Here is a 22,854-nt window from a genome sequence, read left to right as displayed (position 1 = left end):
CCTTGTATGGATGTGTCCTCTGAAAGGCTGATGGCTGAGGGAGCTGAAGAAACATCAATCTCTTTCTCCTCCTCCATCCCCTCCACCTCAGCGGCAGTGGCAGCGGTTACCTGAGGTCGGGGAGCAACAGACTCTGTGACGGGTGTTGCTGCGCATTCTGGTGCAGGGGCATCTAGTTCGTCGGGGCACTCCTGGGGGAGGCCGTTGGACAGCTTCTCCTCGGTTTTGGGGGGCACGGTGGGCTCTGCCACCGGGACAGAGGTAGAAGCGACGGGGGCAGGCTCTGTCACGGTAGGAGGAGGCGTGGTTTCCTTCTTAGACAACAGCGGATCTGTCACGCTCGCCATGTTAGTGGGAGCTTCCACATCCACCACATGCTTCACGGCCAGGGGGGAGTCAACAACCGTTGCCTTGGCAACCAGGGTCACAGGACGTGGAGTGGGTTTAGGGTCCTCGGTAAGAACTGCTGCAACCACAGGCACCGCTATTTCGGCTGGGGTAGTAAGCACAGGCTCCTTCTCAGATTTCTCAATCTTCTCCTCCACCACCTTTTTCTGGTCTGACTCCTTCACTTTCTGCACAACAGGGGTAGAAAGCTTCTCGGCCTTTTCCAGCATCTCCTCCGGCGCTACTTTTTTCTTGTCTGCCTCCTTCACTTTCTGCACTGCCGGCGCTGGAGTCTTCTCAACTGCTGCTGGGGTCGCAAGGGGCTTTTCCGGTTTGGGAGGAGCTTCAGAGGCCACAGCGGTGGCCACGCCCACATCAACCTCTTCGCTTATCGGAGCAATAGCAACAACCTGTGGAAGAGTCTGTACCTCGGAGGGGGGATGAGAGGTAGGAGCTGCCGGTGGAGAGGGTGAGGAAGGAGGGGCCTGGTCCTCCCCTGATAAGATTGGCACCTCAGCCCCTACCGGCGCGGCAGTCGATTGTCTAACAACCTGCTCATTAGGTGGGGCGGCATTGCCTTCCATTTCCAGCGTGACCTCTGCTGGGACGGCGGCAGGCTCCGAGGTGGCCGGCACAGGTGGGGTTGTCCCCATCAAGGAGGAAACCGTGTATTCGGGGCTTTCCTCTGTGACAAAGAAGGAAGTTTAGAAAAGATGACAACTGAAGAGCAAATGATTTGTTCATTCTAATGTCTTATATTGTATTTCCTGCATGGCTGAAAAGAAATTTCAGGACCGCGAGTCCGCTCACCTGTTCTCATCAGCATAGTGACGGGCTTTGTAACTTCTCCGTTGGTTTGGGCAGGACCGTCTCCCTCTGTCATGGAGGACTGAGCAAAGAAAACGGTAAACTTAAAATTTGCTTTGCAAACAAATATGTGAATAACTCCACCCCTCCAAAGCAAACCAATTTTTTTGTTGATCACGGTCAGAGTTGAAGACAAACAACACAAACAACATGACAAGCAGCATTTCAAATGTTAAAGAACAGTCCAGACTTTCTGGTCCCAGGTGCCAGTATGACATCTTTGTGGTATCATCATAGTCACAGGATTCCAAACTCTTGAGATCATTAACTGGAATAATTCCAATATGGAGAAAACAATTGTTATTGCGGTTATTCAAATTATATAGCACGTTTCAAATAATCTCAATCTTTAAAAAATAATTACTTAGTCAAGTATAAAGGTAACAAATATTTCAAAGGTTAAAGAAATGGAATAGAGCAGGCACAAGTCTTGGCAAACACATTGGTTTCATATTTGAGCGTTTTTATAAATTGATGTCCTCATATGATAAATAGCAATCAGAAAGATTCAGGATGTGAACAGCAAAGGAGTTCAACCTAACAACATGCAGGTGCATTCTGTAACATCTTTGTAACAGAAGGAACAGTCACACGTACCTGGGATGGAGGGGTCGGCGTGGAGGTGGACCTTCCCCCAGACATGATCTCCTCTGTGATATCACGGCCCCCTTGGTTAGGATCACGTATTCTGATCTGAGGAGAATCAAAAACGAGGGCTGCACAATGAGCTGGACAAAGTTGCACAGTCGGTAATGTAATGAAAGACATTTACACATTGAACGTGTCTTACCAGGCAGTCAAGGCAAATAAAGAAGTATTTAAAACGAAATAGGTCAACCTTCCTTTACTGTGCAACTCTAGAATACCGTTCCCCTTCTACTAATCCTATATTTAACCATTAGAAACCCCATAGCAGTGGTAAGGGTGACCATCCACCCATGCATATCTCCTGCCCTTTGACCTACCCAGGGTTCTTCCAATCCAAATAAAAACCTTTGTTATATACTAGAGAAACTGTTTTCAAAGCAAAGGATTTGTGAGAAAATCCTTTGGCAAAAATAACACTTTGGAATATAGCTGCTTAGTTAAATGTCCCCCCAAAGCCTCCCACACCATCCCATGTCAGCATGGGGCATTGCATCATAGGGAAAAACACTGAATCATGTGTCTTCAGATCATACACTGAGGCAAAGTGTCGTAGTGAAAACGCTACCGTACCGCGACACGTTCCCTCTTGGGGGCCGGAGGTTGAGCCTGTGGCAGCTGAGGTGCCAGTGCCTGCTGCTGGGGCTGGGCCGGGCTTATCATGACCGGTGCTGTCTGAACTGGGGGGGTGTGGCTGTACTGGGGCTGGGCAGGGTAGTAGGCACCTGCTGTATGGGGGGGGAACGGAGAGAAAGTCAAGCGCACAGCGTGGAAAGCCACAAACTACATTAAGCAGAAACACCATCCACAGACAAAACAGGTACTGATACACCCACACATTAAAATCAGTACATCTGGAAATAACCAGAAGCATACGCAGTCAAATAAAAACCCTGTTCACATGAGAACTGGGAGGGACACTATGAACCTTAATACCTATGTACAATACTACAAATCAAAAAGACATTACGCAGACCAAAAAGAAAAAACTACTGCGACAACACACAAGCACTCACACACACTTACTCACCGGGGTAGCGCTGGGAGGTGAGAGGAGCGCCGTGGAGAGAGAGACGCCCATTCTCTCGCCCGCCCCCTCTCCCCCCACCCCCCCGCCTCTCCCTCGCAGCCAGAGAGGGCTCTGAACAACGCGAAAGAAAAGGAGGAGGACAGGAAGATAAGGGAACGAGGGAAGAAAAAAGGGAGAGGAAAAGGGATAGAAAGAGGGAGGACAGGAAGAGAGACGCAGAGTGAGTGAATGGAGAAGGGGACCCAGAAGAGAGCAGGGTGTTAAGGCAGTAAGAAGCAGCAGGAAAGACCACAGGTAGAACATAGAACCAAAGCAGAACCAAAGCCAGATCTCACACACACACACACACAGGCGCTCTTACTGTGCTTTCATATGCAGAGAAACTGAGAACAAGTCAAACATCCACCCCCCCACCCACAAAACCAACACACCACCGCAGTGGTGGTGAAACCATAACAGTTTTCAGTTATGGTGCTGGGCTAAGTCAGGGGTTGGGATTGCGGTTCAAACCGGTTCTAATCAACACTGCGGTTGCGGTGCTAGGCAGGGGGGGCCCAGCCCAGAGCGGAACACTTACCATAAGCTGGGTATTCAGCGGGGCTGGTTCCTGGGTAGAATCCTGCCGTACCTGTGCTCACAGGGTACTGTGGACTGGCTGGCATATAGGGTGGCCGGTACTAAACAGAGACAAAAAGAGAGAGCGATGGGGTTGGATTCATTCCACTCAAATCCAATGCATGTGTGTAACATTTAGCCAAACAATACTTTGAGTTTAAAACAGGCAATGTTTAAAATAAGCCACTTTCAAAATATACTTTTCATCCATGATGGCATTCAACTTTTCTGGCAAGGAGAAAAATTGCTGGGATTATAATATAGTTTCCAGGCTGCAATTCCACAGATCCTGGTAACACTTGTTTACTAAATAACTAAATGCAAAATGAATCACGCAAGTATGAGGGAGGCTGCAAATCGAGATGGGAGAGAGGCAAATTTAATCTGAGGGCATGTAGTTTAAATGTGATAAATTGATGCGTAATTTCAGATTATACAATCTTTTTGAAACCACTAGTACTATTCACGCCTAAGGACCAACAGATATGGGGAAGTGGTAAGCATTACAGCATCATCTGCTAATGCTTCCATTTAAGTTCCAATCTGAGTTGGTGGGAAATCAGACTGTTGGTGAGGAGATCACTACGATTTCAATCATACTGGTGTGACCAGCGTGCAACGCTAACTTTTATCTGGTCCGAACTGAATAAAATTAGGATTTTACAGATGTATAGTATGTATGATATCAGAATCAGAATCTTGATTTATACCACAGATTTGCATGTGATATGAGCTGATCCAAGCAATTGCTGTTTACATAAATATGATGCAACACACGTCATTACTTTAACAAATGGTTATCAAAATATTAGCAACTATAAATATCATTATCTTTTCATGAATACGCTCGTTTAACTTGGTGACATAAGCATGAAAATAAAATGGCTGAGTTAATATATTTATGGTAACATAACGTCGCAATACAGTACCTGCACTATCTGGCTGATAGTCTTGTACATCACTTCTAGCAAGCGCTTAGGCAGGCGTAGTTAACATGACACTTACTGTCGACAAGCCATGTCCGTATGGTTTCTCCATCTGTATTTATTGGACAATGTCATAGCTGTAGTGCATGAATGGTTTCTCCCTCTTCACAACATGATAGGTATCATAATTAGTATTTAAATTTGGCTATGCGTCACCTCATTTATTAAGAGCAGGCAGACGTTCATTGGTGCAGCTGCAGGGTTGGCAACAGTGTCAGAAACAACCTTTTTGGCTCACCTGCCAAGGGGACTGGTAGATCAAAAATCCACGGGCCAAGCATGTTTTTTACCGGCCAAAATAATAAATTGCCTTTCCGTGTCCTGTATACATTTATTTCAGGACATTTCATTGAGATAATAAGGTATGCTGAATACAAACATTTTATTTCCCATGACAAATTAGTTGTTTCTGATTTTATATTTAGCATACTGGCCACACAGAATAACTCGTCACCACAACCTCAGCATCATACGGCACCCAGCCTCTTGAATCTCCAAACCTCAAATTCTCACATAAAGTTGATTTTTCCATGTGATGCTACAAACATCATTAAATTAAATTACTTAACCTCTAACCATTCCTCAATGTATTCCACCATACAATTTTATTTACCTTATATAGTAATGTGTTTAATTTATATTTTACCCCAGGTAGTTTTCCCTTTGAAAATGTACACAATATACACTACACATGGCATACTTACATTTTTAAGGCGAAATACAAAAATCAGAAGCCTAATTGTTGTTGCTGAATGTACTATAGAACGTTTCACCCAAGGGGCAGACACCAAGGCTGAAAAATCAAGCCTACCCAGAAGGGCCAATACCTGTAATTCATCGAATGGCCACTTGCCATTGATCTCTATGGCAAAATGCCTAACTTAGCAGAAACAAATATGTTCACAGCCTGGTAATTGTGGACGGGTCCATTGAAATTATAAGTGTTATAAATATATTATCGTTTTTGACCAATGGAACCTGTTCCTTCCACAAAAACAAAAATGATCGCATATGCTTAGCCGCATTAGATACCATATTTGTGTCCTGCTCTAGAATGCACTATGAAATATGATTGGTCAAAACAGATGAGCCATAGAATAATACTGGTCAAAAAGTACGAGAAGCCGGTAATGTACCGGTGATGATACCGGTAATGTACGAGAAGAAGTGCCACAGACGCATTTTAACGCGAGCACAAGCGAAAATCGATGCAGGAATAGTCACAAAGATGATGTTAGGTCTGGCCAGTAATGTTGAGCCCTGGGTGTGACTATTTAGCTGGACTTGACAGACCGACTCATCAAGCTAAATCCCAGGAAAGTTTTACTTTATTGCAACAGCTGACAGCAGAAAGTAGTTGTCATGTGTATAAATTATAAAATGCTGAAACCTGTCTACAGAACTCAAAATGTTGTCAGTGTAAGATCGTTTCGTTAATTTGTATAAAATGGTTGGCTAGCTAAAATTATTGCTAAATTAACAGCTATGAGGCAAGCAAACAAAACATTTTATAAAAAGTTGCATTCAGTTGCCTGGCCTGTTTAGATCAGTAAAAAAATTTTTTAAACCACAAATTTTTTATGCAAAACCAAGAGCATTGTCATTTAAAATGTGTAATTGTGAGCAGTCTATGGGGAAAATGTCAACTTTAAATCACGCAACTGAAATTTATCACACAAAATGTACATGGTAAATACCACAATGAATGCAAAGTGAATACAAATTGAAAAGTTACAGAAAATCTTTTTTTAATTTAGAAAACCCTGTAAATACAATGAATTGTCCGGAAAATTGCAGACATGTAAATAAGTGAAGCTGACCATTAATATTAAGCGACATATAGGTAGTGTTGTGGTACCTGTCCAGGGGGGATGAAATAGCTCTGAGGGGAGCTAGTAAAGGACAGCTGCTGTCCAGGGATCATCATCATCTGGGAGCCTGTCTGGTAGACATGGGCGGGACCCACCGGACGAGGACCACTGCTGGTCTGGACCCTGGGGGCACTGGTGTTCATGGCGGGCCTGTTGGCATAGTAAGGCTGGAGAAGAAATGGTGAGAGAGAAAAAAACATCAGTATGTTTACATGAGGAATGTGAGTGCATAACTGACATTGCAATTGGTTGAGACAGCATATGCTGAAACAGATTGCTGGGGTAGGCTGAGACCCCACAAAGCTGAACGCAATGTTCACAAAAAAGATAGCTACCGGGAATTTTGCACTTGCCAATTTCCCCGCCCGGTGTGGTAAGTGGTTATTTAACAGATGGCACAGTTCCCCGGAATGTGTCTTTAGGGAACAGCAAGTATCAGATTTACACCAAGGAAAGTTCTGAGTGATTCAGTGCAAAAGAATCTTCAATAACAAAACAAGTGACTATATTCACCCTTGGCAAGGTTTCAAAGAACACCTCAGTGACAATTTGGGATCAGTTTTGCTTCTTAGATAAAAAAAGACAGAAATTCAACTAGAGCCAAGCTGATTGATACAAATCGGCCAATATTAGACCTTTCACTGATAATTAATTGTCTTTATAAAGCGCCAATATTTTTTGCTTTGAACCAACACATTCATTTCCTCAGTTATTTTGATCATCTGATGGTTGTTGAAATAAGTCACCTTAAATGCTCAGGTAACATGAATCACATCTTAAATGGATCTTTTGTCCAAAATTCACATTTTTATATACGTACCCTTACCAAAAGATATTCCTGAAGGCACAGTACATTTTTCAAACAATCCGTCATTCAGCTCTGTCCCAGTCTGTAATTAGCATTATTAGCATCATCCAAATTCATGAATTGAAACGGTTCATACCGCTATCGCAAAGCCACATTGCAAGCGGAAAACTACTCCAAAACACTTCAATCTACATTCAGTAATGTTGCGTCAGCATACATTTTTTAAAACCGTACACTAACGAAACAGCCAGCGGAATTGGCAGAATTCAAACTGGCACTAGCAAACTATTTCCTATAGCCACCATACACAACTTCTGTTCTTCGGCAGTGATCAAGGTGTGAACTTTAACCCCAACAAGGTACTTAAGATTGGTTGCTTCGCCTAGCTGGCCCATTTTTGTCGGCGGACATATATTTGTAATTGCGGAAAATGCTGAGGTCATAAGAAAGGTACAAGGGATTTGGGAGAGGAGACTTGAGGTTTCACTCTTTGCCATATCTGTAAAGTCTGTTCACAGTTCCTGCTGAACAGACTGCTGAACTGGCTAGTGTTTCAATAGAAACAGTGACTAAAATTACATCTGCATTTAGATGGGAAACCCATCACTAAATAGTGGTAGAAACTGTGGTTGAAAGCCCACATTCGGTGACCATGATTCCAGTGCATTTTTAATAAATGGTTATCAAAATATTAGCTACCATGAATATCATTTTTTAATGACGATGCTTGCTTATTTGATGTGACAAAGGCATCAAAATAAAATACAGTTAATATATTTATGGCAATATATATATGGCGCAATAAAGTACTTGCACTAGTTGGTTGACTGGCTTCTTGTGTGTCACTGCTAGCAAGCGCTTAGGCAGGCTTAGTTAACATGACACTTACTGTTGACAAGCCATGTCCGTATGGTTTCTCTACCCGTATTCAAAGGACTATGTTGTGGCCGTAGTCTGTGAATGGTTTCTCCCACTTCACAACAAGACAGGCGGTCATCATTCGTTTTTCAGTATGGATAGGAGTCACCTCATTCATTTAAGAGTAGACAGACGTTCATTGGAGAAGCCGCAGGGTTGTCAACAGTGTCAGAAAATTAACTTTTTGGCTCACCTGCCAAGGGGACTGGTAGATGAAAAAATCCACCAGACAAAATAATAAATTGACATTATTGTGTCACGTATACAATGTCAGCACATTTAATTGAGATAAGGTATTATGTTGAATAAAAACTTCCAACAAATTAGTTCTGCTTTTGTCTTTAACATACTGGCCACAAACACACACAACTACTCGTCACCACAGCATCATACTGTAGCCAGCCTCTTGAAACTCCTTTATCTCCAATCCTCACAACGAGATCTATATGTGTTGCTACAAACGTTTATGTATTGCAATAACATCATCCCTTTACACCAGAATCTAGTCCTTGTTAACTTAACATTATTTGACAACACAACATTCCCTAGTAACATCAGTCCTCCCCCTCAAATTAACCATTCTATAAAACGGTTCATGAATTGCTTCCCAGATTATTAAACAAACCCTCTCCAAAGCTAATGAGCAAAAGCAAATTAACAATAACGTAAAGGTTTCTCAACATTAACTCATTAATTTCTCAATGTGCTCCACCTTACAATATTCATTACGTTCTATACAGTATTATTTAAATATTATTTTCAATAAATTAAATTCTGAAGGCAAAATACGAAAACCAGAGGCCTTATTGTTTCTGCTTAATTTCTAATGTTACCTGCATGACGCTAATCAGCTGTAGCTATTGAGTTCTTACCTTGGGCAGTCGCTCAGACCATGGCTACCTCCTTTATATCAACATTAGGTAAAAACATTTACCCACCAGTGTGGCAGATAGCCTTCTCAGATTTTCTTGACAAACAAGAACCCGGGTTATCAACAGCCTGCTTGGCCGCAATACACGCGACATGCTGCAGGGATATAAGTTGTTCGTTCCCTTAAACGACCCCGCCTTATCGGCTTTCATCAGGAATGCACAACATGAGTGGCAGTACGTGTCCCTTGCCATTATTGTTTTCAACCAATGGAACGTGTTCCTTCCACAAAAACAATAATGATGTTTTTGCCTCGTAAGATACCATACTTGGGTCCTGCTCTAGAACGCACTATGAACTATGATTGGTCAAAACAGATGAGCTATAGAATATTATTGGAATTTGCAGTAATGTTGGCATTCTTGGCAATCGTGGTCAGATCGAGGAGCCTACTCCTTGTAAAAAGTGTCAGCATTTCCCGAAAAAGCTACCTTTATGGAATCCTCTAAAAAGTGAAACAATTAATTTGCATGTCAAAAACAAATAATAATTTTATGTAAATTAAGTTATTCCTCACATGCATTCATTGTCATTTTAGTAAGGAAGCTCCAAGTGGCTGGGTTCAGCCCTTGGGTTAAGGCGGAGGCTCAATCGTTAGAGAATACATCTGTAGAGTCAGGCTAAACTAGAGGTTAGACTGGACAGAAGAAGAAAGAGAGGCGGCGTTACCTGAAGTGCCCTGTATCCGCCCTTCAGCCGCACAACACACGAGCAGAAAGCGGGCAGTGAGAAGGGGTAAGAGACAAGGGAGATAAGAAAGAGGAGAAGGAATATATGAGACAGAAGCAGCAATATAGGTCACCAAGTAGACATTAACAGTTAGGAGTGCATAACAGCATTGTCGCATGGAGCTAACCATCTAGAAACTACAAAGCCATAGAGGAAAGATAAAGTTAAGAGATGAAGGTTAGAGGCTTATATTTGCAGCAGACTAGCATGCATGTGATCCTATTTCATATTGTAGGACCACCATGTGGTTGGCCTGGCACTTTGGCTGATAAGGGCACCTCATCAGCCAAAAATCAGGAGACGCTAGTAACGTCTCTATGTCGCATGCACCACATATCGCATCAGGGGTTCCCATGGGTAGCATGGCATTAGCCAGCCTGAACATTATTATGGGTCTCCACATTCCCAAAGGGCCAGAAAGGGCTGAGCCACTCAAGCTTGGCACTGCCCCCAGTCTTTATCACTATTCAGAAATCTTTCACTAATTGAGGTGGTTTTTAAAATCTAGTTACAGCTGGATTCGGTTAGGGCTGTCACGATTATCACGTCCTACTTAACGATTAACTGTCACACAAATAATTGCGATAAACAATTTACTTATATTGTTTATTTCATGCCACTATTATAGTATAAGCCTAATAATATTGCAAAAATACAAATGGTGGATCCGGAGATTAATCTTCAGATTTGTGGTGTGCTCCCTTCTGAAGCAAATTCGACAAATCACCACCTCCAAATGATTGCACTCACCTCTTTCATTTACCTTAAAACCAAAATATGCCCAGAGCCATGCAGGTGCGTTCAGCTTTGGAACTAGCATTAAATGCATGTTGTTAATTACTGCTCTTCACAAAATGGCAAAGCAATGACAAATGGCCCGCGCATTGTGACGCTGCTGCACATAATACACTGGTCAAAAAAATTAAGAGAATCATACATCGGGTCAAAATATATTTAAGATCTAAATCTTTACTGTACATCCGAGGTCTCAAACCGGTTCCACGGAGGGCCGAGAGTCTGCAGGTTTTCGCTCTCACCTTGTACTTGACTAATTAGGTCACTAATTGGTTCGTTTCCACCCCCACCAGGTTATTTAGGTCTGAACTGGGAATCAATTTAAAGGAAAACCCAAAAACCTGCAGACACATGGCCCTCCGTGGAACCGGTTTGAGACCTCTACTGTACATTGTGTTACTCATTGAAAACAAAATGAAGTAACAACGGTCAGTGAAAACCAAAACCACCAACCGATTGAGAGATGGATTCTTACACCAAAAATCGAAGTAACAAGTGAAATCACAGGCTGTTCCATCTTCCCGTGAATCAGGGCATCAGTGAACTCCTGGACAGTCTGTGGCACTACTTGGTGGCGTTGAATGCACCACCTCTGGGCGATAAATAACGTCCCAGAGGTTCTCACTTGGATTTAGGTCTGGGGAACGGGAGGGCCAGAAATGGCGGTGTCTAATGACGGGACTGAGGATTTAATCCTAGTACCAAACAGCAGTCAGAGTACCATTGGCTAGCACTTAGGTCTGTGTGACTCTCCAAGGATGACCCACCACCAAACCGGTCATGCTGGATGATGTTGCAGGCAGCATAACGTTCACCACGGCGTCTCCAGACTCTTTCAGGTCTGTGATGTGCTCAGTGTGAACCTGCTCTCATACCTATGAAGAAAATGGGCCTCCAATGGCAGACCTGCCAATTCTGGTGTTCTCTGGCGAACGCCAATCAGGCTGCACAGGTCAGGCTGTTCTGTGAGCACAGGACAAGAGGACATTGGGCCCTCATTCCACCCTCATGGAGTCTGTTTCTGACAGTTTGGTCAGAAACATGCACACCAGTAGCCCGCTGGAGGTTATTTGTAGGGCTCTGGCAGTGCTCATCCTGTTCCTCCTCATATAAAGGAGCAGATACCAGTCCTGCTGCTGGGTAGATGCCCTTCAACGGCCCTGTCCAGCTCTACTCATGTAACGGCCCGTCTCCTGGTATCTCTTTCATGCTCTTGAGACAAACATTCCTGCGACGGCACTTACGGGTGTGCCATCCTGGAGGAGCTGGACTACCTGTCTAACTTGAATGGGCTGCGGGTACCACCTCATGCTACCAGTAAGACACTAGCGAAATGCAAAACATGAAAAGAATGATAAGGAGAAAGCCAGTGAATCCGTTGCGCTCTTTTTACCACGACACCCCGCCCATGGCAAAATATTTTCTTCCTCATCAAGAAAAAAAGTTTTGTTCGTCAAATGGCAAATTACTCGTCAGTATAAGGGTATTTAGCTCATTGTATTTTTTTCAGCATGCAATTTGAAAATCCCAGATCGCGTTGTCATAGTAATCAGCGCCACAAATACGCTCTATGAAAACGAGCTGCACGAGAAGCACAGACGTCCTTACCGCATTCGAAACATCTTCTCCCAATGTGCAATTTTTTTTGTGTACATCTCCATAGAAAGGGATAGAGAGATCACCAGAGGAATGCACGGTAAAAGTACCAGTCATTTGTTTGCTTTACTTAATTAGCTAAATATTCAGTTAATACAAATTATTTTCACCTCGTTTAGATGTTTAAATATTGCTGCCACAATTGTAGCCCCAGTTATAAAGAGAAACAAAGAGTCTTGCTAGCTAACCATACTATTTTCCCATGCTAGCTAGCTGTGCAACCAACATTAAGTGCAACGTCAATGGATCCGTTTTTGATGTGATTAATCTTAAATTGAGTTTGCCAAAATATTTTTATCCATTGCAGCAAAAGAGAAAGGGGGACCAGGAACAATAAGGTCAGGTAACTTTAGCTGGTCTAAATAAAGTGATGTACTTAATTAGGAGAAAATGATAAGAACCTTCTTTAAGTTTATGTTTTTAGGAAGAAAGGTGAGAGAAGGAAGTAGGAAGAGGAGAGAATAGATGGAGAGGAGAGAATAGGAAAGAATAAATTGTAAAGCAGTCAAATGCTCTGCTGCAAACTAGGGAAACATCCAAACTGACGGAGACAGGTGATATTCGCACGGAATCTGTTGAGATGTTCCTAACACTGCCAAAAAATATTGTTCAAATAGATCATTGTCATGAAGAATGCGATCTGGCAATTATGTAATAATCACGACAGCCCCTGATCCGGTCAGAACTGCAGTTTTAGTAATCTTTTTGCCAAGTTACTGTTGCATTCATGCACTGCTATCGGCGGTGTTCGATCCTTTGCAGACATTTGGGGAAATGTGAGTGAAGTTAGTACCTGTTGGTGTAAAGCACAGGGCCCTGCAGCAAACTGTGAGGGAGGACAGCAAAAAAGAATAAATACACCTCTGTCCAAATAGCGATCAAAGACTTTCTGCGATGCGTTTAGATATAGCTAGAACAGTATGCATCAACCCTCAGTTAACATTTTTGACCGTAATAATTTGTGAGACATGCTGTGCAATCAAGGTTTTGGCAAATTCCAAAAAGTTTTGGCATTTTCCAGATACCCTGGATATTTTCCAGAAACTATATAAACATGTCTTCCTCTATTTAGAAATATTGCAGTGAATCTGGTGGTTTCTCCACTAGTTACAGCAGGATCCCATCAGAAGTGTACTCTTTGATTAGAGTCATTATTCTTCGAAATGAATGTTTCATTCATGCACTGCTATCGTCTATCTTGTCGAGACAGTAGCCATTTTGGAAAACGTGAGTGCAGTTAGTACCTGTTGGTGTAAAGCACGGGGCACTGTGGCAAACTGGGAGGGAAGACAGCAAAAGAGAGCAAAAGGTCAAGGTTGGAGGCCAAAGAGAAGGCAGAGAGAGGTTGTTAAAAAAAAAAAGTAGGACAAAAGAGGTTAGGCAGAAAGACTTGTCAGAAGCAGGCTGGGAGCAAAGCGTTACAGTTGAAGAGCAGTTAAGAACTAAAGCGGCGATTTTACACAACAGCTTAGACATTGAAAAAAGCTTTTACCAAAGGAGCAGGAGGGAGAGAGGGAAGAGAGGCGAGCAATACCTGACGCGGTTGCGGTGCAGAGTTCATTTGTTGATTTGGTGGGTTGGTGAAGACAAGAGGAGGGGGCTGTCCAGTGGCATAGGCACCCTGGGAGAGAGGGGAGGCAGAGAAATACAGCTACGTTAGTCGGCTAACTTATTGCCAAAGATGGGTTGTGTTCCATAGAGTGCTTTGTAGCAGAACGTTATTCAATGGAAAACCAAAACATGCATTCACATTTAATAAGATTAGAGCAACAGCTATCGATTGTTATGACAATCAATTAAATGCATTTATGCTTGATTATTTTAATGTTTGACAGAAGAAAAAAAAATTACATGGCTCACAGTCTATGAACCAAAATATAAACGTACTGTAAAGTTGGTCCAATGATTCATGAGCTGAAATTAAAGACCCCAGACATTTAAATGACCCCCGGACATCTCTATTATCAGGCATGTGAGATCCATAAATTCAGGCCTTATGACTCAATTCACTGATTACCTTTTGTTAACTGTAACTAGGGTTGGGTATCGAGAACTGGTTCCAAACTGGAGCCGGTTCCAAATTTCAAAGAATCGTGGATTCGATAAGACACGTACATTGAATCCTAACTTCGGTTCCTCACTTATTTCGCTCGCTCCAGAGTACACTACATCAAAAATTTTAGTCAATAAATATTGCACTTGCTATGTGGACCTAACGTGTTTTGTTATTCAGCATGTCAAAAAAGCATGTGAGAAGCGACACCTCCGTTTAGATCCTGGACCATGACTGAGTCTAACTGCAACAAATGGTCGAAAGCGTGCTTAGCGTCACAAATTAACACACCGCAAAATGGGCTGCAACAAATGATTCTTTTGATAATCGATTAATCTAACGATTGTGATGATTAATCGACTAATCGTTGATTATTTCACCAACTAATCAGTAAGTTTGGAACGATTATTCAGCCTTTTCAATAAGTTATAACATTCAGTTATACATATTATAACCTTAAATAATAAAACAAAATAATCACATCAGCTTTTCAAATTGTGTTTTAATGAACTTTAATGAATCTCCAACTAAACAGGTCAACAACAAAAAAACCTGCTGCATTGCAGACAAAAACAAAAATGTTTAAATGTAAACATTTCTTGGCAGCAGTGTTAAGAGCTTCATTATTTGAAGACCACTCATTTCTGCACTGGCCTTTTTTTATTTTTATTTGATTTTCAAATAAGTGCCGAATTAAAATGAAGGAAGGTCAGCATATCAACATGTACACGTGACAAGCTTGCTCTTTCTTGCGAGCAAATTTTTCCTGCAGCTGAGAAGATACGTTCTGCTGGAGTGGATGTGGCAGGAACGCAAATAAATTATCTTGCCAGCTTTGATAGGTTAGGGAAGTGTCCCTCATTTTCCTTCCACCAACCTAAAGGATCTTCTTGTTTCACTATTTGGGGTTCTGAGAAGTACATGGTACTTCCTTTCTCACCATCTGAATCTTTTGTTCCTCATGTGACTCCTCCTCTTCACTGAGGCTGTCGGTGTCAGACTGGAGGAGGGTTTCTAACACAGACTCTTCCTCTCTCCTAGGAACAGTGACACTGTGACACTGAAGCTGCCCTTCTTCTGTACATTCCCAGAACTCTTTTCCTGCTTTAATAGAAAGGACCTCAACAGTGCTTTTAACCTCTATCCTCTGTTCAACAGGCATAAACTTGAGTTTTCAAAATCTTGGATCTAGGGCTGCTGACAGAAGAATGGTGTTATCTTTCTCCTTGAGGAAAGTGCTGATATCCCCCCATCTTTCTTCTAACTCTTTAGAAGCTTTGGCTAAAAAAGCTTTTCCAGGAGTAGTTTCGAAGATCAGGGATTGTAGAACAGACCTCTGTAGCCCTTTTGCAAGCTGAAGAAGGCACGACAATGCTGTGTATTCTGGGCCACTAAGAAACTCAGTGGCACATTGAAAAGGCTGCAGGCCCTGGGTTAGCTCATCAAGTAATGACCACTGATCAGGCTTCAAATCAAAGTAATGTTTTCCCCTTGGTGTCACTTCAGGATCCGAAAGTGGGGCAGTAAAAGGCCAGCGCTGCTCCAGCAGTCTCTCCAGCATTAAGTAGGTGCTATTCCACTGGGTTGCGACGTCTTGTATCAGCTTATGCTCTGGTGTGTTCATCTGCTGCTGCTTTTCTTTCAGCTTAGTATTGGCCAGTTCACTTCTTCTAAAATGTTCAACCAAGGTCCTTGCAGCTCCCAAAGCTTTGCTAATGCTGGTCTCTTTGAGGGAATGGTTCACGACAAGCTGAAGTGTGTGTCCAGTACAGCGGACGGAGACCCAATTATGTTTCTCAGCAAGCAATTTCAGTGCAGCCACAACATTTGATCCATTGTCATGAACAACCGCTTTAATGCTGTCTAGGGAAATGTTGAATTTTGTGACAACCTCTTCCAGCCATGTGGCTATGTTGACACCAGTATGTCGTTCCTCAAGAGGCATGGTTGCAAGAGTGAGACTCTTCATGTTCCAGTCTTCAGTTCTAAAGTGGCATGTGACACCAAGGTATGTTTCTGTTGCAAGGCTAGTCCAGATGTCAGTGGTCAGTGCAATGAAGCTTCTTCCTTCCTGAATAGTTTCCTTAACCTTTAAAAAAAACATCAGAATATTTTAGTTGAACATTTTATTTTTAACTCTTAGTGGTCAAACTGTTGTTTAGTCATCATCTTTACTGGATGTTTAGTTTGAAATCTTAAAGCAATTCACACTAAGGTAACGGTTTAATTTGTAAACATTAATGTATTTACTAACATGAACTAATATGAGCAGCACATTTCTAACATTATTCATTTTTGTTAACGTAAATAAAAATACAGCTGTTCATTTTGGTTCATGTTATTTCATTGTATTTATATTAATGTATTAGTAAATGTTGAAGTTATCATTAACAAACATTAAATGTGTAAATATTGGTACAGTTCATTATTAGTTCATGTTCATTTATAGTTATATATAGTTCATATAGTTAACCAACATTATCTAATGGACCTTATTGTAAATTGTTTTCATAGATTGTTCCTGAAACATGTATTTGCGATTCTGCATTACTGTAGGTGTATATTTACTTTGACAGGTTTTTTCATATTTTTGCTCCATTAATCCAGTAAAGTAGGTTCTTGAAGGAAGGATATATCCAGGATGGAATGTAGAAACCATTTCACGAAAGCCTTCTCCTTCCACCAGGGAAAGAGGTCTCATTAATTCCTCCTCAGGAAAAAGTCATCAATATTAGGCCCACTGCTTTTTTTAGAACTGAAACAGAAAAAGGAACATTAAATTCAGGACATACATTTTTTTTAAAATAATAATTTGCAAACAAATATTATAAATATAAAACGGAAGTCTTTTTTTTCCATGATATTTTTGTGCTGACAAATACATTCTTATTCACCATTTAATTAACAGTATGAAAAAGTAAATGACATGATATTCTTCCTGACATCTCCTGTTGTAAGTCTTCATGAATATGGAATAAAATGCATGCAAGTAATAAGACTATTTACCCAATAGTGTTACATTAATAAAAACAGCCCTGACTCCTAAGCTCGATCAAGCTTTATTCTATGCAAAATAAATCATATTACTGTAATTATATTATTTTTAATATTATTGTTTATTAATAGCAGTGTTGCATTCTCTAATAAAGAGATTTACAACTAGTTAGTTAGCTTCACCTGGAGATTGAACACTCACCTCTCACCGGATCCTCTTGATCCGGGATGCTTTCTCTTTAAGTGCTCCAACATACATGTTGTGCTCCCGTGAAACGCAAGCTCAGCCTTGCATGCATTGCACATGACAGCATTCTTAGTTGGCAGTTTTGTAAAACTTTCCAACACCTTACAGGTCCGGACCAGTTTACACTCCGCCATAATTCGCCGTTTATTTACTCCCTATGTAATTCCCGCAGGTTTTTCTTCTGCCGCAAAAGCATTTGTAACAGCTGCATTACACTCTAGCGCCACAGCGTTGTAGCGGTCAAAACGTGATATTGCAGGCCCATACATTGATCACGTGAGATTAACGACTAGCTCGACAACAAAGATATTTGTCGACAATTTATTGTATATACCACCCCAGATACAGCTAACATTAGTAGCAACTCGCTGACATTTGCCTTTTATATTGAAGGTAAACGTATTGTCTACTACAAATTACTCTAATAAAAATATTTCTTAGATACGAATTCTGAGAGTATCCCTCCACCTCTGGGTAATCCCCAGAGACCATGCCCTAGTACAGAAACTCTTTTTACTCTAGCCATGAAGGGGAAGACGAGCAAAGAGGAGGATGAATGTCAACGAGCTGTTTTTTTTTTTTACATTGATGCTGCTTTCATAAGTGTTTTGTTATATTTTTCTATTATTTATTTAAATAATTGTGGTTTATAATTGATTTTGTTGATCATTCCTTTTAAGTAATTTTTTTTTTTTAAATGAAGGGAAAAATACAGCTCAGAAAAAAATTCAGAGACCACTGCACCTTGTTCTTTCCTTTCCAAAAAAGTTGAAAAGGAATGTTTTGAGTGAGGAACAGAAGCGTTCAATTTGCAGTGGTCTCTTAATTTTAACCCTTCTGTTCCCTCATTCAAAACCTTCCTTTTATGGAAAAGAAAGAAACGGTGCAGTGGTCCTCTTAATTTTTTCCCAGAGCTGTTAAATTTGACAGTGCAAAGAATAAAGGTATATTTTAGTTTGTGTTCTTGTAATATAAATTTCTTCTTTCATTCCAAAGAATATTGGAATCGGAACCAAGATTCAATAAGAACCGGATTTCGATAAGCAGAATTGGAATCAACATCGGAATTGATTAAATTGAAATGATACCCAACCCTGACTGTAACCCAGTGAAATCTTAGAAGTTGTTGCATTCAGAGCTCGAAATAAATGGCGGCCCATCATCCCAAGGACATAAAGAAATTTCTGGGACGGTTCAACACAGACTTTGGGATAGAAAAACAACAAAAATACAAAATGCATTCACCAGTGGTTCCATACAAACATGTTTGAACACCAGGCTGATTAAATCATCATATTTAGCTTAAAAATTAACTATGGATGACTCTTCATTATACAAGCACCGCAATGTGTTCATCGGGTAAATGGCAGTTACAATGGTAAATCAGGAAGTCAAAATAATCTGCTTTTTTATAGAATAATTTTGGCTACGGGCTATTAAAAGCATGCAAAGATAGGCTATGTAAAACATCCTGACGAGGGCATCATTTTCGTAACCATTTAAGCAAAAGTCATAAATAGAGAAAATCATTATAATGTGCATATGGGCATACTAGAATGCAAATTTTGTCTGCAGACTGTGATTGCGTGTTCCGGGAGTTGCTGTGGCATTTGAATTGTCAAGAGAATACGGTTGTTTGATCTACCTGGCCTGAAAGGAATGCACACTGTAATACAAAAATGCAACATTGTTTTTATGAAATGCATACAACAAAAATAACTTTCATCAGTAACTAAATGACCAACCTGGGTCTGAGCATAGCTCACAAATGAACAAACTTTGCTAGCTAGCTACACAAATCTAACAACATTTTTACATTTGCATTTTAGTCATTTAGCAGACACTTTTGTCCAAAGTGAATTACAGTGAGTACAGTATTTTTCCCATGAGCAATAGGGTGAAGTGCCTGGCCCAGGGGCACACATGACACAACAGTGTCAGAAACGAACCTTTTGGTTCACCTGCCAAGGGGACTGGTAGATAAAAAAAATCCACCGGCCAAGCATATCAATCAATCAATCAAAATGTATTTATAAAGCGCTTTTTACAACAGCAGTTGTCACAAAGTGCTTTACAGAGACACCCGGCCTTTAAACCCAAAGGAGCAAACAACAGTAGTGTTGAATTTCAGTGGCTAGGAAAAACTCCCTAAGAAGGTCGAATTTTAGGAAGAAACCTAGAGAGGACCCAGGCTCAGAGGGGTGACCAGTCCTCTTCTGGCTGTGCCGGGTGAGATATTAAGAGTCCAATTGGAATTAATAATAAATTTCTCTTGGCATAAATCCAGGAGTATTTGATTTTTAGACTAGGTCAGAAGTATGACCAGGTGGACAAGGACAGGAACAGCAACGGTCCCCCCCAAACCAGGTAATCCGCAGGTGTGGACCAGGACCTCATCTCCTTCTAAAATTTAAAATTGGAGGAAACTGAGAAAAGTTAGTAGTACATCCCTCACTGTCCCCCAGCACAATAAATATAGCAGCGTAACACCTTGGAAACTGAGACGGGGGGGGTCCAGTAGACACTGTGGCCCTACCCGGGGGAGGCCCCGGACAGGGCCCAACAGGCAGGAAATCAATCCAACCACATTGCCAGGCATCAACCAAAGGGACACCCACCAACCGCAACCCCCCTGAATGAGGGCCGAGTATTGCTAGTAGCGTACAGCCCAACTGCACAAGTGCGCAATAGAGAATCAACAACAAGCCAGTGACTCTTCCCCCGAAGGGCATTGGAGGGAGGGCATCCCAGTGGCGACGAGAGCCCACCTGGCAAGACAGCAAGGGTGGACAGTATCAAGCCTACTGGTCACCTTCACGCCCCCGGGCCAGGCTACACCTAATTATAAACCGTGCTGTAGAGATGAGTTTTTAGTAGACACTTGAAAGTTTGCACTGAGTTTGCATTTCTAACCTTAATTGGCAGATCATTCCACAGGAGTGGAGCTCTATGAGAAAAGGCCCTGCCGCCAATTGTTTGTTTAGAAATTCTAGGTACAATTAAAAGGCCTGCGTCTTGCGATCTAAGGTTACGTGTAGGTATATATGGCTGGATCATTTCAGCAAGGTAAGTAGGAGCAAGTCCATGTATTGATTTATAGGTTAAGAGTAAAACCTTAAAATCAGCCCTAACCCTAACAGGCAGCCAATGTAAGGATGCCAGGACAGGAGTAATGTGTTCAAATTTTTTTGTTCTAGTTAGGATTCTAGCAGCTGTGTGCAGCACTAATTGAAGTTTATTTATTAATTTGTCTGGATAACCAGAGATAAGAGCATTGTAGTAATCTAATCTAGAAGTAACGAAAGCATGGATTAATTTTTCTGCATCAGTTTTTGATAGGAAGTTTCTAATTTTTGCGATGTTTCGAAGATGAAAATAAGCTACTCTTGAGACATATTTTATATGTTTTTTACTGGCCAAAATAATAATAATTGCCTTGAGACATGTATACATTAATTTCAGTAAATTTCATTGAGATAATAAGGTATGTTGCATACAAACTACATCCAATGACTTAAATTCGTTGTTTCTGTTTTTAACTTTAAGCATACAGACCACACAAAACAATTAATCACAGCCTCACCATCATACTGTAGCCAGTAGGGATGTGCATTGGACCATATTTTACTATAGTATGTGTTATTAGAATAGTATTCAGTTAACCGAAATAGGTTTTTAAAAACTACCGATACCATGAGCGCTACTACATAACGCGTGAAGGACTGGGTGTTATTCTCATGTAACATCGGCTCAATGACCGTTCGTGTGACATAAAAGCGACTGCGTGTATGAAGGAAGCTGTGTGGTTGACACGCAAAATAACAGAACTAGAAGACAATATTAATCAACACACAACATTAAGATTATTGGATGGAAGAGTCTAGAGAGAAGCTAGTTAACTAAGCTAGCCAGCTATAAGCCATTAACTCCCTGTTTTCTGCTCTCTCAACCGCCTTTCGATTCAACAGCTGAACTTAACGTAGTGTTTTGTGGCCAAATATTTTTTAAGGGACAATATCTTGCCTTGAATTAATTGACTTTCATCCACTTGCTAACAGTAGACTAAGAAGTATACACTCACCTAAAGGATTATTAGGAACACCATACTAATACTGTGTTTGACCCCCTTTCGCCTTCAGAACTGCCTTAATTCTATGTGGCATTGATTCAACAAGGTGCTGAAAGCATTCTTTAGAAATGTTGGCCCATATTGATAGGATAGCATCTTGCTGTTGATGGAGATTTGTGGGATGCACATCCAGGGCACGAAGCTCCTGTTCCACCACATCCCAAAGATGCTCTATTGGGTTGAGATCTGGTGACTGTGGGGGCCATTTCAGTACAGTGAACTTATTGTCATGTTCAAGGAAGCAATTTGAAATGATTCAAGCTTTGTGACATGGTGCATTATCCTGCTGGAAGTAGCCATCAGAGGATGGGTACATGGTGGTCATAAAGGGATGGACATGGTCAGAAACAATGCTCAGGTAGGCCGTGGCATTTAAACGATGCCCAATTGGCACTAAGGGGCCTAAAGTGTGCCAAGAAAACATCCCCCACACCATTACACCACCAGCAGCCTGCACAGTGGTAACAAGGCATGATGGATCCATGTTCTCATTCTGTTTACGTCAAATTCTGACTACCATCTGAATGTCTCAACAGAAATCGAGACTCATCAGACCAGGCCACATTCTTCCAGTCTTCAACTGTCCAATTTTGGTGAGCTGCCTCAAGGTTGTGTGTGTTGTGGCTTCACAAATGCTTTGCTGCATACCTCGGTTGTAACAAGTGGTTATTTCAGTCAAAGTTGCTCTTCTATCAGCTTGAATCAGTCGGCCCATTCTCCTCTGACCTCTAGCATCAACAAGGCATTGTCGCCCACAGGACTGCCGCATACTGGATGTTTTTCCCTTTTCACACTATTCTTTGTAAACCCTAGAAATGGTTGTGTGTGAAAATCCCAGTAACTGAGCAGATTGTGAAATACTCAGACCGGCCAGTCTGGCACCAACAACCATGCCACGCTCGAAATTGCTTAAATCATCTTTCTTTCCCATTCTGACATTCAGTTTGGAGTTCAGGAGATTGTCTTGACCAGGACCACACCCCTAAATGCATTGAAGCAACTGTCATGTGATTGGTTGATTAGATAATTGCATTAATGAGAAATTAAACAGGTGTTCCTAATAATCATTTAGGTGTGTATATTGTCATTCTGACTGACTGGGCCCGAACACACTACTACCGCTTTGATTAAGGAACATAAACAAACACGTAAAGGAGTGCATGTTATAAAAACAACTTAAAACTGTATACTTTA

At 41.4% G+C, this 22,854-nt stretch overlaps 2 protein-coding genes across 10 annotated transcripts in view; both read right to left on the bottom strand.

Moving 5' to 3' along the window:
- eif4g1a (eukaryotic translation initiation factor 4 gamma, 1a) overlaps positions 1-22,854 on the bottom strand; it is a 56,909-nt gene that overhangs the window by 20,604 nt on the left and 13,451 nt on the right. The window contains exons 3-12 of one of the 9 annotated variants that reach the window (XM_010883879.4): positions 13,772-13,858; positions 13,482-13,514; positions 13,031-13,063; positions 9,727-9,747; positions 6,389-6,568; positions 3,507-3,606; positions 2,473-2,627; positions 1,852-1,947; positions 1,198-1,276; positions 2-1,072 (exon numbers count right to left, since the gene is read on the bottom strand). In XM_010883879.4, the coding sequence (XP_010882181.2) occupies positions 2-1,072; positions 1,198-1,276; positions 1,852-1,947; positions 2,473-2,627; positions 3,507-3,606; positions 6,389-6,568; positions 9,727-9,747; positions 13,031-13,063; positions 13,482-13,514; positions 13,772-13,858 (1,855 nt within the window). Of the gene's footprint in view, position 1; positions 1,073-1,197; positions 1,277-1,851; positions 1,948-2,472; positions 2,628-2,929; positions 3,032-3,506; positions 3,607-6,388; positions 6,569-9,726; positions 9,748-13,030; positions 13,064-13,481; positions 13,515-13,771; positions 13,859-22,854 lie in introns of those variants that run through there. The other 8 variants (XM_029119137.2, XM_029119138.2, XM_029119139.2 and 5 more) reach the window with 8 other exon arrangements.
- LOC117594254 (zinc finger BED domain-containing protein 4-like) lies at positions 15,373-16,976 on the bottom strand. The gene is made up of 2 exons (XM_034291487.1): positions 16,859-16,976; positions 15,373-16,379 (listed from the first exon to the last, which is right to left on the bottom strand). Exons 1-2 carry the CDS (start codon positions 16,874-16,876, stop codon positions 15,465-15,467), a joined length of 933 nt encoding a protein of 310 aa, XP_034147378.1. The 5' UTR covers positions 16,877-16,976; the 3' UTR covers positions 15,373-15,464.

The sequence above is a fragment of the Esox lucius genome, chromosome 3 (genome assembly GCF_011004845.1).
Source record: "Esox lucius isolate fEsoLuc1 chromosome 3, fEsoLuc1.pri, whole genome shotgun sequence".
Lineage (NCBI taxonomy): Eukaryota > Metazoa > Chordata > Actinopteri > Esociformes > Esocidae > Esox > Esox lucius.
Note: the sequence above shows the minus strand (reverse complement) of the source record. Positions and strands in the feature narration are given on the sequence as shown.